At 50.2% G+C, this 13,221-nt stretch overlaps 1 protein-coding gene across 2 annotated transcripts in view; it reads right to left on the bottom strand.

Moving 5' to 3' along the window:
- Window positions 1-13,221, bottom strand: part of LOC140420920 (sodium- and chloride-dependent neutral and basic amino acid transporter B(0+)-like) — a 160,030-nt gene that overhangs the window by 72,080 nt on the left and 74,729 nt on the right. For both annotated transcript variants that reach the window (XM_072505068.1, XM_072505067.1), the window contains exons 8-9: window positions 2,326-2,554; window positions 1,660-1,785 (exon numbers count right to left, since the gene is read on the bottom strand). In XM_072505068.1, coding sequence (XP_072361169.1) covers window positions 1,660-1,785; window positions 2,326-2,554 — 355 coding nt within the window. The remainder of the gene's footprint in view (window positions 1-1,659; window positions 1,786-2,325; window positions 2,555-13,221) is intronic.

The following is a 13,221-nucleotide window of genomic DNA, read 5'->3' as shown; positions in this document are numbered from 1 at the left end:
ATTGGGACTGGAAAAAGATATCCATGAAGGGAGGGATTTTTTTCCGATTAATCTCGTTGTAACCAGCAGAGGAGGTTAAATAAAGAAAGGGAGCCAGTTCATCCCTCCTCCTCAGAGGCATAAAAAGTTTGGAGTATCCCAGCCAGACAGGAACAAATTGCAGTATCCTTCCTGCCTGGGTTAAAATATTTGGGGAAACCTCACTTGCCGATCAGTCATAACAGTTGAGTCTGGAACATTGATTGTAAGGTATGCCTTGGCGAGTTTGGCTATGTCAGGTTGTTGCTGCAATAGTGTGGGGCAGCTCTCCCAAGTGTTAGTGTAGAGGATTTTGCAGGGTGTGCTAATTTCAGTTTGATGCCAGATGGTCCAAATGCTTTTTTTGCTCTTGTCACAGTGATTGGCTATGAATGAGTGTCTTGCAAAGCTATCGCATTGGGCAGTTAACAGTCAGATATATTCAACGGGATCTTGCAGTCCCGCTCGCCGGCAGGATTTACTGGTGCCACCAAAGTCAATGGACTTTGCTGGCTTGTCACATCCGCCACGCCATTGTGTGGGTCTGGAGTCACGTGTAACACGACAGCAGGTTTCCTTCCCTGAAGGACATCAGTGAACAGGAGGGGTGCTTTATGACAAACCACTAGCTTCATTATCACCAATGACGATAATAGCCTTTCAATTCCATATTTATTTAATGGCCTGAATATAAATTCCTCAGCTGCAGTGGTGATTCAGACTCACATCTCTGGTTCATTTATCCAGGTCTCTGGTCTTGTCCATGATGTATTCGGCAGGTCAGTTCGGTGTGAACTGCACTTGATGCAGCGATGCGAGAAACAGACCTCTAACACTGTAGAAGATCCAACACGGTTTTATTGAACAATAGAACTAACATACATCTTTAACTGTGGGTTGACACTATACTGAACTGACTGGAGATCTTGTACTGGCCTGACTAGTCTTACTAGCGTTTGCACTGTGCTAGTTTGTGGACTCTGACTGTCTCAGTGGCTGGGTCCAGAGAGAACGGGAAACCTAGTGCCCTCTGGCTTTATAGTGGTAGTGTCCTGTCTGGTGATTGGCTGCACTGTGCTGTGTGCTTACTGGTCATCCTGTGTGTCAATCACTGCCTGTCTGCACTTCATTATATACATGCGTGGATATTATGACAGTCCGGTCCACCATTCCTCAATGAATTTTATCTAATTCTTTTGCTGCTACACTGATGTGTGGAAACCGCTCAGGATGTACCTCAAACTGAAGAATGATCATCCTCAGACACCTGGAGCTGCCATAGCTGGGCACAAACTGAGAAAAATGAGGCTGTACTCTGTGGAAAATGAACAAGGGAAATGTAACCTGAACGACGAGATTGAAAACCACTGCAATAAAAATCAAAACAGGAATCCAATTCTCGGATCTTCCAGATGTTGGAGTGATGTTCACCAATGCAGCTGTTAATACAGTGAATTCAAACAGGTTGATGCTCCATTCGACAGTGAGCAGAGAATTACCACAAGGAAACATTACCCGTTCATGCACTGGCATCACCAACAGTAATTTTTGATCCTACAATATAAGTTTAATAATAATATGGACAACTTATTTTTCGAAAAGTAGAAAGAGAATATTTAAATTAAGTAGCATGATTCTTACCTAAACCTGCAAACTGAGTGTCGAGTCCCAGAGTGAGCAGCATGCAGAAAAATAAAATGGACCATAAAGGTGCCCATGGCAACTGTGCGAGGGCCTCTGGGTAGGCGATGAAGGCCAAACCAAAACCTAAATAATGGATATAGTTGATCAGGTTAAACTTACGCCAGTTCCAACATTCATTTTCTTTTTATTATTTTAAGAGGTGTGGGTGTCACTGGGAAGGTCAGCATTTGTTGCCCATCCCTAATTGCCCTTAGGAACGTGATGGTGAGAAGCCTTCTCAAATCATTGCAGTCTATGAGGTGCAGATGTACCCACAGTGCTGCGAGGAAGGGAGTTCCAGCAGTTTGACCCAGCAGCAGTGATGGAATGGAGATCTTTATTGAGCATCACCACTTCTAAGCTTATGATGGCGGGTAAGCCATTGAAGCAGCTGAAGATGGATGGGCTCAGGACACTACCCTGAGGAACACCTACACTGATGGTCCCACCATTTACTCAGATCCCAAATTTGCTGTTGCCCTCATTATCAGCTCTCAATTCCAGTAAACTCAGAACAAACATTTATGAGCAAAAGGCTGATTAAAGAAGTCGAACGACTAAGATGGGTCACATGATTCAGTGTTCCAGCAACACCCAGCCCAGTAAGTGTAACTCTTCATTTACCTGACTGTGCAACCTCTGAAACAGGCTTGTCTTGTATGTGAGCCATGTGTCCAAGGGTGGAGAAGATGGCAAATCCAGCAAACACACTCGTAGCACAATTAACAACACAGACAATGATGGTGTCTCGATAACAGTTGTTGTGGAATTTGTTGTAGGATGACAGTGTGATTAAACAACCCCAACCCACAGCAAGAGAATAGAAAATTTGTGTTGCAGCATCTTTCCAGACCTGGGGAATAGAATGGAGAATTCATCAACACGGGGAGATTTCACTTGAACTCATTCAACAAATAAAACCACATTAACCATGAGGAAAATGGAGAGGGTTAGTCTAACCGCTCAGTGGTGAGCTGACTGAATCATGTTCCCTCTGGTCAACAGTATCTCCATTGAATTGTGCAGCAATCTCCCTGTCTCCCTGTCTACGACTTGTTGTCAAATTCCCTACAGCAGCCTCGGTGCTTTCCACTGTCAGCCATGTTTTCCAGTCAGTGATTTGGTTTGTGACTTGCAGCCTGTACACAGACACTCAGTGATCCCCATTCCTTGACTGAAAACAACAAATATTTTCACCACAAAATAAACGCTCGTATCCAATGGCAACAAATTCAACATTCAGATCTTAATATCAATTTTTCTTGTTCATTGCAAAGCACAGTGTAAATGATTTACACAGGGAATGATTGTGTCTGCTTCAAACAATTTAAATTGGAATCAAAAGAAGAAAGGATATTAAACAGGCTGCCGATTTGATATGAACCATTTTACACCATCACACAACGTCAAAGGCCGAAGTTCTGCTGCTGGAACAATGGTGAGACCGACAGAATTCATTGTTATTTGTGCACAAATCCCACAGCAACTTCAGATTACACTCAGAAATCCAAATGTTCTTGTCCAATATTCAGCACGCCACTGTCAACTTCAGCATCACTTTGTCTGCTTCACACAAACAAGCACTGATGCCTTTATTCACACACTCACTCCTTCACTCACTGTTTCACTCATCCCTCCACTCACTCTCACACATATCAGAAATAAGAGTAAGAGGGCAATTTTAAAAATAGTAAAAGTATATACAGCTATATCCTAATCTCCTGTGTATTCCTGGCAAGTGGAGCATTCACAACAGGTCTGGGATATAACTTAGAGGATGCGACTGCTGCTGAAATAATAATCAGCTTCCATTATCTTCATGGGGGATTACAGTCAGTTTCTGGATTGCTTCATACCTTTCATATGTCCCTGTCACGATAATTAGGGTGTGACATTGCATTTTCTCTCAGGACTGAGTATTGTCCATGCAGGAACTGCCCAGACAGTCTGACCGCTGTGATGTTTCTGGGCGGGATTCACCGTCCAGCGACGCCGGAGTTGAGAATCTCGCAAGGTGAAAATCGTGACTGAAGCCAGGCGTCTGATGGAATACCATGCTCCGGTTCCTAAACAGCGGAGTCAGATCCGCATGTACAGTAAAGTCTTTTGGCATATCACTAATGGACCTGACCCAAAATTCTCCGCGCCCCTGTAATGTTCCACCTCTGCCAGGAGGAATCATTGACGGCAAGCTTCACTTGTGATTTTAAAAATCGGGAAACAATTGTGTGGATGATGAGGGAGGGAGAGTAGGGAGGACATGTTCCCAAAGGAGGGTATGTGGCTGCTGGACCAGCTGCTGGCAGGGCTGGCTGGGGGGATGAGTCTGCCAGGGCCGCCGGCGTGGGCGGGGCAGACCAGAGGATGGGCAATGGGGTGTGGATAACCCCACTGAGACCGGGGTGTCCAATGCCATGGCCTGCAAGGCAGCCATCTTGCTGTGTACCCCATGACCGCCCACCATGACCCGTGGTTGTGCAGAGTGACACCAATCATATGAGTGTCCAACTCCCCACCACCAACTCCCCTCCCCCCCCAACTGGGTGCCACCCACCTGCGGGGCAGCAACCGGCCCATCCAAGGGGAATGCCCACACCTTCTCCAAAAGGAGTGCATCGGATTGGGGTCACAAAGCATTCTGCTGACGTGGCACGTGTGTACCGGTCGTGCCTGTCATTCGAGGACCTGCCGGACTAGTGTGCCATTGACTCCGGCTGAGTAGCGGGACGGTGTGACATAACTGCCAGATCATGGTGCACTTGGCACCGTGGGGGAAGGGGGAGAGCACCCGCTCCCGGTGGCCATCAAGGTGACGGTCGCCTTGAACCTTTACGCCATGGGTCCTTAGAGACGCCAAGTGGGGACTTGTCAGGAATCTCACAGACCTCGGTGTAAAGATGCATCTGTACCATCACGGGGACCCTATATTCCCAGAGGGCACACTATATCGAGGGGGTGGGGTGAGGAGGTAGTGATGGTGAGCGGATGGGGTGGGGGTGCGGTGAGGGCGGTGAAAGGCGGGTGGAGGCAGTGGTGGGTTGGGGTGTGTGTAGATGGGGCGGGCGGTGATAGTGGTGGTGATGCCACACATGCCTTGGGAATCCACAGTGATGCGGGGTCTCACTAGGTTGCCTATTGCTGACCTCCACCTTGACGACTGCCCTCTCTCTCTGGGCCCACTGACCAGGTCCAGTGCAGTGAGCTCCACGCTCCGCTGCAGGGAGCCCCATTGTGAAGACCAGTGCTGAACTGCCCATGCCCATGGTCTCCGAAGCGAAAGGGTTGAATCCCAAAGCCTCAGGTACCCCGGGAATCTGCTTATTAAAGTGAGACTAGCTGCAAATGACATTCTGATCTCTCTCTACACTGGGGAGATCCGGTGAGCGGAGTTCCTCAGTGTGCAAAACAGAGCTATGTGCGACCTCGGCTGCGTTTCCCCTCTGAGGCCACTTCTACAAAACAAGTCCAGTCGTATTGTAGCCATCTGAGATGGCCACTCACAAAGGATGCCGGGAAATATGGCCACCTGCAAAGGACCATGGGAAATATGGTCAACCCAGGACTCAGACGCTCAGAGCTTATGTATATTGGCAACTCAGATAACTAGACGCTATCAAAACTCCCAGCTACTTTGCATTCTAATGGCCCATTTCCCCTGTACAAAAGATCTGTACTCAGGTAACAGATACAGAAACAGACTCATCGGTGCCACTGCCTTTGCTCAGGGAGCCCAAAAAGCCAAGGTCAATGACGACTCAGGACACGCCCCACCATCAAGGCACCTGCCCCTTTATTGGCCAAAATCGAAGGCAGTACTCGAAGTCTGCCAAATTATTGGGTCCAAAGCTAAGGACCACCCAAAAGAGCACAAAACCCCAGAAGGATGAAGAGAGACACTGCCATGTGTTCAGTCTCTCTTGGCCCCAGCGCTCGGTCCTCTTGGCCCCGACCTACGCCTAAAACCAAGTGCAGCATCACGACCAGAAGACAAGTTCAAGACCAACAATCGCTACCAGACGGAGGAGCCCAGCAGAAACGAAGTAACTTCTCCAGTCCCAGCCAGGCAAGATCCGAACAAAGGCCTTGTTCCTCTGCATAAAGTCGGGTGCCTGCAGTTAAGTACAGGTTGTTGTAGTGTTAGGTGTAATTTAGCTTGTAGTGTTTTATGTTGCATGTCGAAGTAATTCTTGTGTGTAAATAAACTATCATTGAACTTGGACTAACTAATTGGTTGTTTGGTCTTTGATCGATATCCGGTCAAACCTTGTGGTGGTATCATTTGATACCTGGCAATTCTGAAAAGCAATATCATCATTTATAACTGTCATATCAGCATCCAGTTAAAAAGAGCAATATTATTGGCGTCTCCGGTGCAAATTTGCACCATTATTGGTGACATCTGACGGGACTCGACCTAGAAGTGATTTTGTCACTCCGAGAGAACCCGCAAAACTTTGCATTAGAAACCTAATTGAGACAAGTGAAAGAAACCACAAGTGTAAGGCCTGTATCGATAAAATCTCCACGATTCGGAAGTGTGTATTAACTTGCATGCGTACTCACTGGGATATAAGGTAAACTTGTTAGATTTTGTTGCGTAAAACTATCGGGCGTATTGTGAACCGGAAAATAGCCTGGGCCATACCCGCTGTTCGAATCGCCGCCTTATTCCCCCGTCCCAAATTAACGGTCGGAAAAGAGATAATAGAAGCAATGGCAGCAAAGGCAATGGAACGTCTAATGAATCCGCAGGAACCCAAGGTCACAGCGACCAGTAGAGCAGAGCAGTGCCCCATATGGGAAGAGGAACTGAGAAAGTATTTGAAGGGGAAAGGATGGCCCCTTTGGTCCGACTTTTGTTCAAATGAAGAGTCAGGTCCAGGAAGCAGAACCTGGTGGGACAACCTAACCGAGGTATATAAAATGAATGCAGTGAAAGTTCGTAAGCCGATGGCAATCGTGTCCTGTTTGCGAGGCACAGAGGAGGTTGTGAAGACGTTCCGCAGACAGCTAGTTGAGAAAGTGGAGAAGAATGAGGGAAACTTTAGTGAATGTGAGAAAATTAATGAGCAACTCCGGGAACAGTTGGCAGCGAAAGATAAAGAGATGGCTGATGCCAAACGGGCACACCATTCTTGTATAGTTCACCTCAGCAGCTTTCAGACAATAAGGCTTACCAAGATACACAGTGCGCAATTTTGGTGCGAGAAGAGACGGAACAGCAGGTAGAACAGCTAAAGAAACAATGCGCAGATTTGAAGGCAGCTTTACGAGCGCTCCATATTTCCACAATGGAAGAAAGACAGAGTACAGTAGATCACACATAGCAAAGTCACAGTCACAACTTTCAGTGCAAAACGGCTTCAGAGATACCTTTGGACCGAATTTAGATCAGGAGAATGGCCCCAGTTGGCAAGAACTAAATGAAACCGCCCATAGATATGTGGAGGTACAGAAAATCAGAATAGAGCCCGCCAGGCCCCGAAAAGGAAAGCACCCGCCCCACCGACTGCACAGGCAACAAACACCCCCATGAATCCAGTCACCACACAGCGCACATCACAGGATCGCGAGGAGCCCGATTTCGTTTACACCACCCCACTAACCATCACCCAATTGAGAGATGCCTGCGTCAAAATGGAACCATTTGAACCCACAGCAGACCCGCATAATTTCTTTGAGAGAGTACAACAGCAAACAATTATGTACGGTCTGGACGTACCGGAGGAAGTTAAGCTAATAGTCATGAGCCTTGACCCGTCCGTTAGCTCAGCTTTAGCAGAACCCCAGAATGGAGGAGGAGGAAGCCTCCAGGAGATGAAGGCAGTTCTTTTAGATGCAATTTGATACAACAGAGGAGATCCCGTAGAAGGTTTGAACCGATGTAGACAAAAGAAGGGAGAGCATCCGACTGCATTCGCAGGTCGCCTTTGGATCCATTTTAAAGCGGTATTTGGGGAATTGAACCGCACAAACTTAGATAACGACAACACAGCTAAATGGGCTTGTTCTTTAGTCTCCCACGCCACAGACGCAGGTCAAAAAGCCTGTGTAAATTACGACCCCGTAGACGCCATACATAATGAAGTTTGGGTTTTAAAGAGTGATGCACCATCAATTACACACGAGGCAAGTTGTAGGAAACGAAGTAATGGTTTTAATACTCTAAGATGTAGCCTGTCTGCTGCTGAACCCAGACTGGAGACAGGGCTACAGATCAGTCAACTATATACAACACCCAGTGGGGCGGAGCCATGGAAGAACAACAATATATAACACAGTGAGTAACAATGGAACAAACAGTAACAGAGAATATATACAGTGCTGTAAGTAACAGTGGAACAACAGTGGAAATATAATAACAGTGGTTCACCACATTCACCCCTGTTAAAAAAAAAAGTCCAGCGGGGGTGAAGCAAACTTACAGATTAAGTCTATCAGGAGCTTTGACCATCCGCTGTGATCTCCTCAGTCCTGGCTGTGGTGTGGGCACTGGTGTTGAGACCTGCGACTCCGGGAGCGTGTCCTGTGTAGGCGCGGGGGCGATGGTAATGGAGGTAGATGGTGGAGGGTCGGGTGGGGAACCAGCAGGTGCCAGGTCCCGGAGGGAGACTGTGTCCTGCCACTCGTCCTTAAGTGCCATGTAGGCATATTGTGGGTTAGCGTGGAGAAGCAAAACGCGCTCGACCAGGGGATCGGTTTGTGGTTCCTCACATGCTTCCGGAGGAGGAGAGGCCCTGTGGCTGTCAGCCAGGATGGGAGCGAGACCCCTGAGGTGGATTTCCTGGGGAAAACAAACATATGTCCGTGAGGGGTCTCATTGGTGGCAGTGCACAGAAGCGACCAGATAGAGTGGAGCGCATCGGGAAGGACCTCCTGCCAGCGGGGGACTGGGAGACTTCTAGACCGTAGGGCCAGGAGGACCGCCTTCCAGACTGTTCTCCCTCTCCACCTGTCCATTTCCCTGGGGCTTGTAGCTGGTAGTCCTGCTTGAGGCGATGCCCTTGCTGAGCAGGAACTGACGCAGCTCATCACTCATGAACGAGGAGCCCCGATCATTGTGGATGTAGGTGGGGAAACCGAACAAGGTGAAGAGGCTGTGCACGGCCTTGATGACAGTGGCTGAAGTCATGTCAGGGCATGGGATGGCGAAGGGAAAACATGAGTACTCATCAACGATGTTGAGGAAGTACACGTTGCGGTCAGTGATGGGGAGGGGCCCTTTGAAGTCAATGCTAAGGGGCTCAAAGGGGCGGGAAGCCTTCACCAGGCGCGCTCTGTCTGGCCGATAGAAGTGCGGTTTGCACTCCGCGCAGACCTGGCAGCCCCTGGTCATGGTCCTGACCTCCTCGATGGAGTAAGGCAAGTTGCGGGCCTTGACAAAATGAAAAAACCGGGTGACCCCCGAGTGACAGAGGTCATTGTGGAGGGCCCGAAGTCGGTCGACTTGTGCGCTGGCACATGAAAATGAGAAAATCGCTTATTGTCACAAGTAGGCTTCAAAAGAAATTACTGTGAAAAGCCCCTCGTCACCACATTCCGGCGCCTGTTCGGGGAGGCTGGTACGGGATTTACCACGGGATAAGCCATTTGGGGGCTCATTGAGCTTCCCAGGACGATACAAGATGTCGTAATTGTAGGTGGAGAGTTCGATCCTCCGCCTCAGAATCTTGTCGATCTTGATCTTGCCCCGCTGTGTATTATTGAACATGAAGGCAACCAACCGTTGGTCAGTGAGGTGAGTGAATCGCCTGCTAGCCAGGTAATGCCTCCAATGTCGCACAGCTTCCACAAAGGCCCGGGCTTCCTTTTCGACGGAGGAGTGTCAAATTCCGGAGCCCTGGATGGCACAGGAGAAGAAAGCCACGGGCCTGCCCGCCTGGTTGAGGGTAGCGGCCAGCGCAAAGTCAGACGCATCGCTCTCCACCTGGAACGGGATGGACTCGTCCACAGCATGCATCGTGGCCTTGGCAATGTCCGCCTTGATGCGGTTGAAGGCCAGGCGGGCCTCAGCTGACAGGGGAAAAAGGGTGGATTTGATGAGTGGGCGGACCTTGTCCGCATAGTTGGGGACCCACTGGGCATAGTACGAGAAGAACCCCAGGCATCTCTTCGGGGCCTTGGGGCAGTGGGGAAGGGGAAGTTGCAGCAGGGGGCGCATGCGGTCGGGATCGGGCCCTAGGACTCAGTTTTCCACAACGTAGCCGAGGATGGCTAGGCGGGTCATGCGGAAAACGCACTTCTCCTTATTACGTAAGATTAAGGATCTTGGCAGTGTGAAGGAAATGCTGGAGGTTAGCGTCATGGTCCTGCTGGTCATGGCCGCAGATGGCGACATTATCCAGATAGGGGAACGTGGCCCGCAGCCCGTACTGGTCAACCAATCGGTCAACCTCCCGTTGGAAGAGCGAGACCCCATTGGTGACGCCTAAGGGGACCTTGAGGAAGTGGTAGAGGCGGCCATCTGCCTCGAAGGCAGTGAATTGGCGATCCTCCGGGCGGATAGGGAGCTGGTGGTACGCGGACTTCAAGTGTACCGTGGAGAAGACTCGGTACTGCGCAATCTGGTTGACCATGTCAGATATGCGGGGAAGGGGGTACGCATCGAGCTGCGTGTACCGGTTGATCGTCTGAATGTAGTCGACGACCATCCGGAGATTCTCCCCAGTCTTGACGACCACCACTTGGGCTCTCCAGGGGCTGGTACTGGCCTCTATGATCCCTTCCCGCAGGAGTTGCTGGACCTCTGGCCTGATAAATGCCTTGTCCTGAGCACTGTATCGTCTGCTCCTGGTGGCGACGGGCTTACAGTTCGGGGTGAGGTTAGCGAAGAGCGGGGGTGGGGTGACCTTAAGGGTCGCAAGGCTACAGACAGTGAGAGGGGGTAGGGGTCCACCGAACGTTAAGGTCAGGCTTCGGAGATGGCATTGGAAGTCTCGGCCTAATAAAAGGGGAGTGCAGGAATAGGGGAGAATGTAGAGTTTAAAGTTAATGTACTCTACGTCACGTATCGCAAGAGCTGCGACACAGTACCGCCCGACCTCAACAGAGTGTGATCCGGAAGCCAGGGAGATTGTCTGGGAGGCAGGAAAAATTTGGAGGGAGCAGCACCTTACTGTATCCGGATGAACGAAGCTGTCCGTGTTCCCAGAGTCGAATAAACAGGTTGTCTCATGCCCGTTGATCCGGACGGTCATCATGGAGTTCTTGAGATGACGAGGTCGGGACTGGTCGAGGGTGACAGAGGCGAGCTGCGGATGGTGACTGGTCTGGTTGGTGGTAGCGGGTGGCGTCGAAGATGGCGGCCCCCACGAGTCGCACGTGGTGGGTCGCGTAGAAGATGGCGGCCAAGATGGCGGCCCCCACGAGTTGCACGTGGCAGGTCACGTCGGAGATGGTGAACAAGATGGCGGACTTGACGGGTCGCACGAGGCGGATGATGCGTTAGAAGGGGGCGGTCCTGACAGACAAGATACCGCGCGGCGGGATTTGGACGTTTTAGGCCGGGCCTGGCAGACCTTTGCAAAGTGGCCCTTCTTACCGCACTCGCTGCAGGTCGCGTTCCGAGCTAGGCAGCATTGTGTGGAGTGCTGACCCTGGCCGCAGATGTAGCAGGGCGATCCCCTAGAGTTGGCGGGCTGCTGCGCGGCACAGGCTTGTGACACATCCGGATCGGGTGATGGCTGTGCCCAGGACGCCCACGAGGATGCCGCGTGGTCGGGCGTGAAGGCATCCATATTCTGGAAGGCCACTTCCAGGGAGTTTGTGAGCCGCACCGTGTCGTTTAGGTCAAGGGTACCCCCTTCGAGCAGGCGCTGACGGATGTAGTCAGACCTAAAGCCGGCCACATAGGCATCCTGGATCAGGAGATCGGTATGTTGAACTGCCGCTACTGCCTGACAGCTACAATTCTGGGCGCGTACCCGCAGGTCACGCATGAACTCGGCCAAAGATTCTCCTGGGCGCTGACGCCTCATGACGAGGAGGTGCCGGGCATACACCTCGTTTACCGCCCTCACGTACTGCCCTTTGAGGAGTGTAATCGCCTCGTCATACGTGGCCGCGTCTCTGATGAGGGTAAATATTCTGTGGCTCACCCGGGCATTGAGGACCCGAAACTTGTGCTTCCCTGAGACGGCGTCAGTGGAAGAGTCGAGGTAGGCCTCGAAACAGCTTAGCCAATGCTGGAAGATCGCAGTGGCGTCGGCTGCCTCTGGGTCCAAGTCGCTCAGGCTTGAGTGACTTATCCATCGTACTATCTTAGAGTATTAAATTGATGCACCATCAATTACACACAAGGCAAGTTGTAGAAAACGAAGTAATGATTTTAATACTCTAAGATGTAGCCTGTCTGCTGCTGAACCCAGACTGGAGAGATTACAGAGAGTAACAATGGAACAAGCAGTAACAGAGAATACATACAGCGCTGTAAATAACAGTGGAACTACAATAACAGTGGTTCACCACAAAGAGACTCTCCAGAGCTTGGGAACAATCCCTACATAGAAAGGCAGATCAGGAGAAGGCAGAAGTGAATATGATCCCAGTCAGGACACATCAGCACCCCGCATGGGTAAATGAGAGCAGAAATGAAGGTGAGCACCCCAGAGCACAGGCACCACGAGGTTGCTATAATTGTGGACAAAGGGACATTACGCCTGCGAATGCAATGCCCCCGAACCAGCAACGGAACCAGCAATCGAACGCCCCACCTAGGAACAATGTTAGGCCCATACGTAGCATTAGCGCCCGATCAGATAATGCAGTGATTAATAGCACAGATTGACGGTGTTCGGGCTCCCCAACTTGGGTCTGCGATACACTCTGGGACAAATCAGGCAGACCAGTAGTCACAGGCACAGTCCGGGGACACCCAGTAGAGTTCCTTTGGGACAGAGGAGGGTCCCGCACCACTTTAAACTCCTCCACAATGTTTCAGCGCGACAAATGGCCCGCCACAGACACCATCACTCTAAGCGGATTTACAGGACATGGACAGCAGGGATACATTACAGCCCCCGTAGATATTCAAATCGGCAACATAAACACCAAGCACCCCGTTGTTTTAGTGGACTTGCCCCAAACAGCAGAGCACATTTTAGGAATCGACTTCATGATCTCACACAACTTTGACCCCGTGAATAAGTGTGTATGGAAAATGGCCAAAACAGCAAGAGCCCCCGCCACGCTCACAGTAGGAGACGACAAACATAGAATCTGCTCAGTAGGCGACTATTGGTTTGATCCGCAAGCCATTAGTACAGATAAGATGATTAGAGAGGTCCAAAGAAAACATAAAGCATCCTTCTCCCAGCACAAGCACGATTGTGGAAAAATTACAGGAACAGTCACAATTACAGGTCCCGATCCCAAGCCCCAGAAGCAATACAGTTTCCCACAGCAAGCCGAGGGTGAGATTGCAAAAGTTATCAATAGCTTACTAGATCAAGGAGTAATTTGGCCATTAGCCTCAACACACAATGCCCCAATTTGGCCCGTAAAGAAACCCGACGGTTCATG

This window comes from Scyliorhinus torazame, chromosome 5 (genome assembly GCF_047496885.1).
Source record: "Scyliorhinus torazame isolate Kashiwa2021f chromosome 5, sScyTor2.1, whole genome shotgun sequence".
In the NCBI taxonomy this organism is placed as follows: Eukaryota; Metazoa; Chordata; class Chondrichthyes; order Carcharhiniformes; family Scyliorhinidae; genus Scyliorhinus; species Scyliorhinus torazame.
This window is presented reverse-complemented; position numbering and strand designations above follow the sequence as displayed.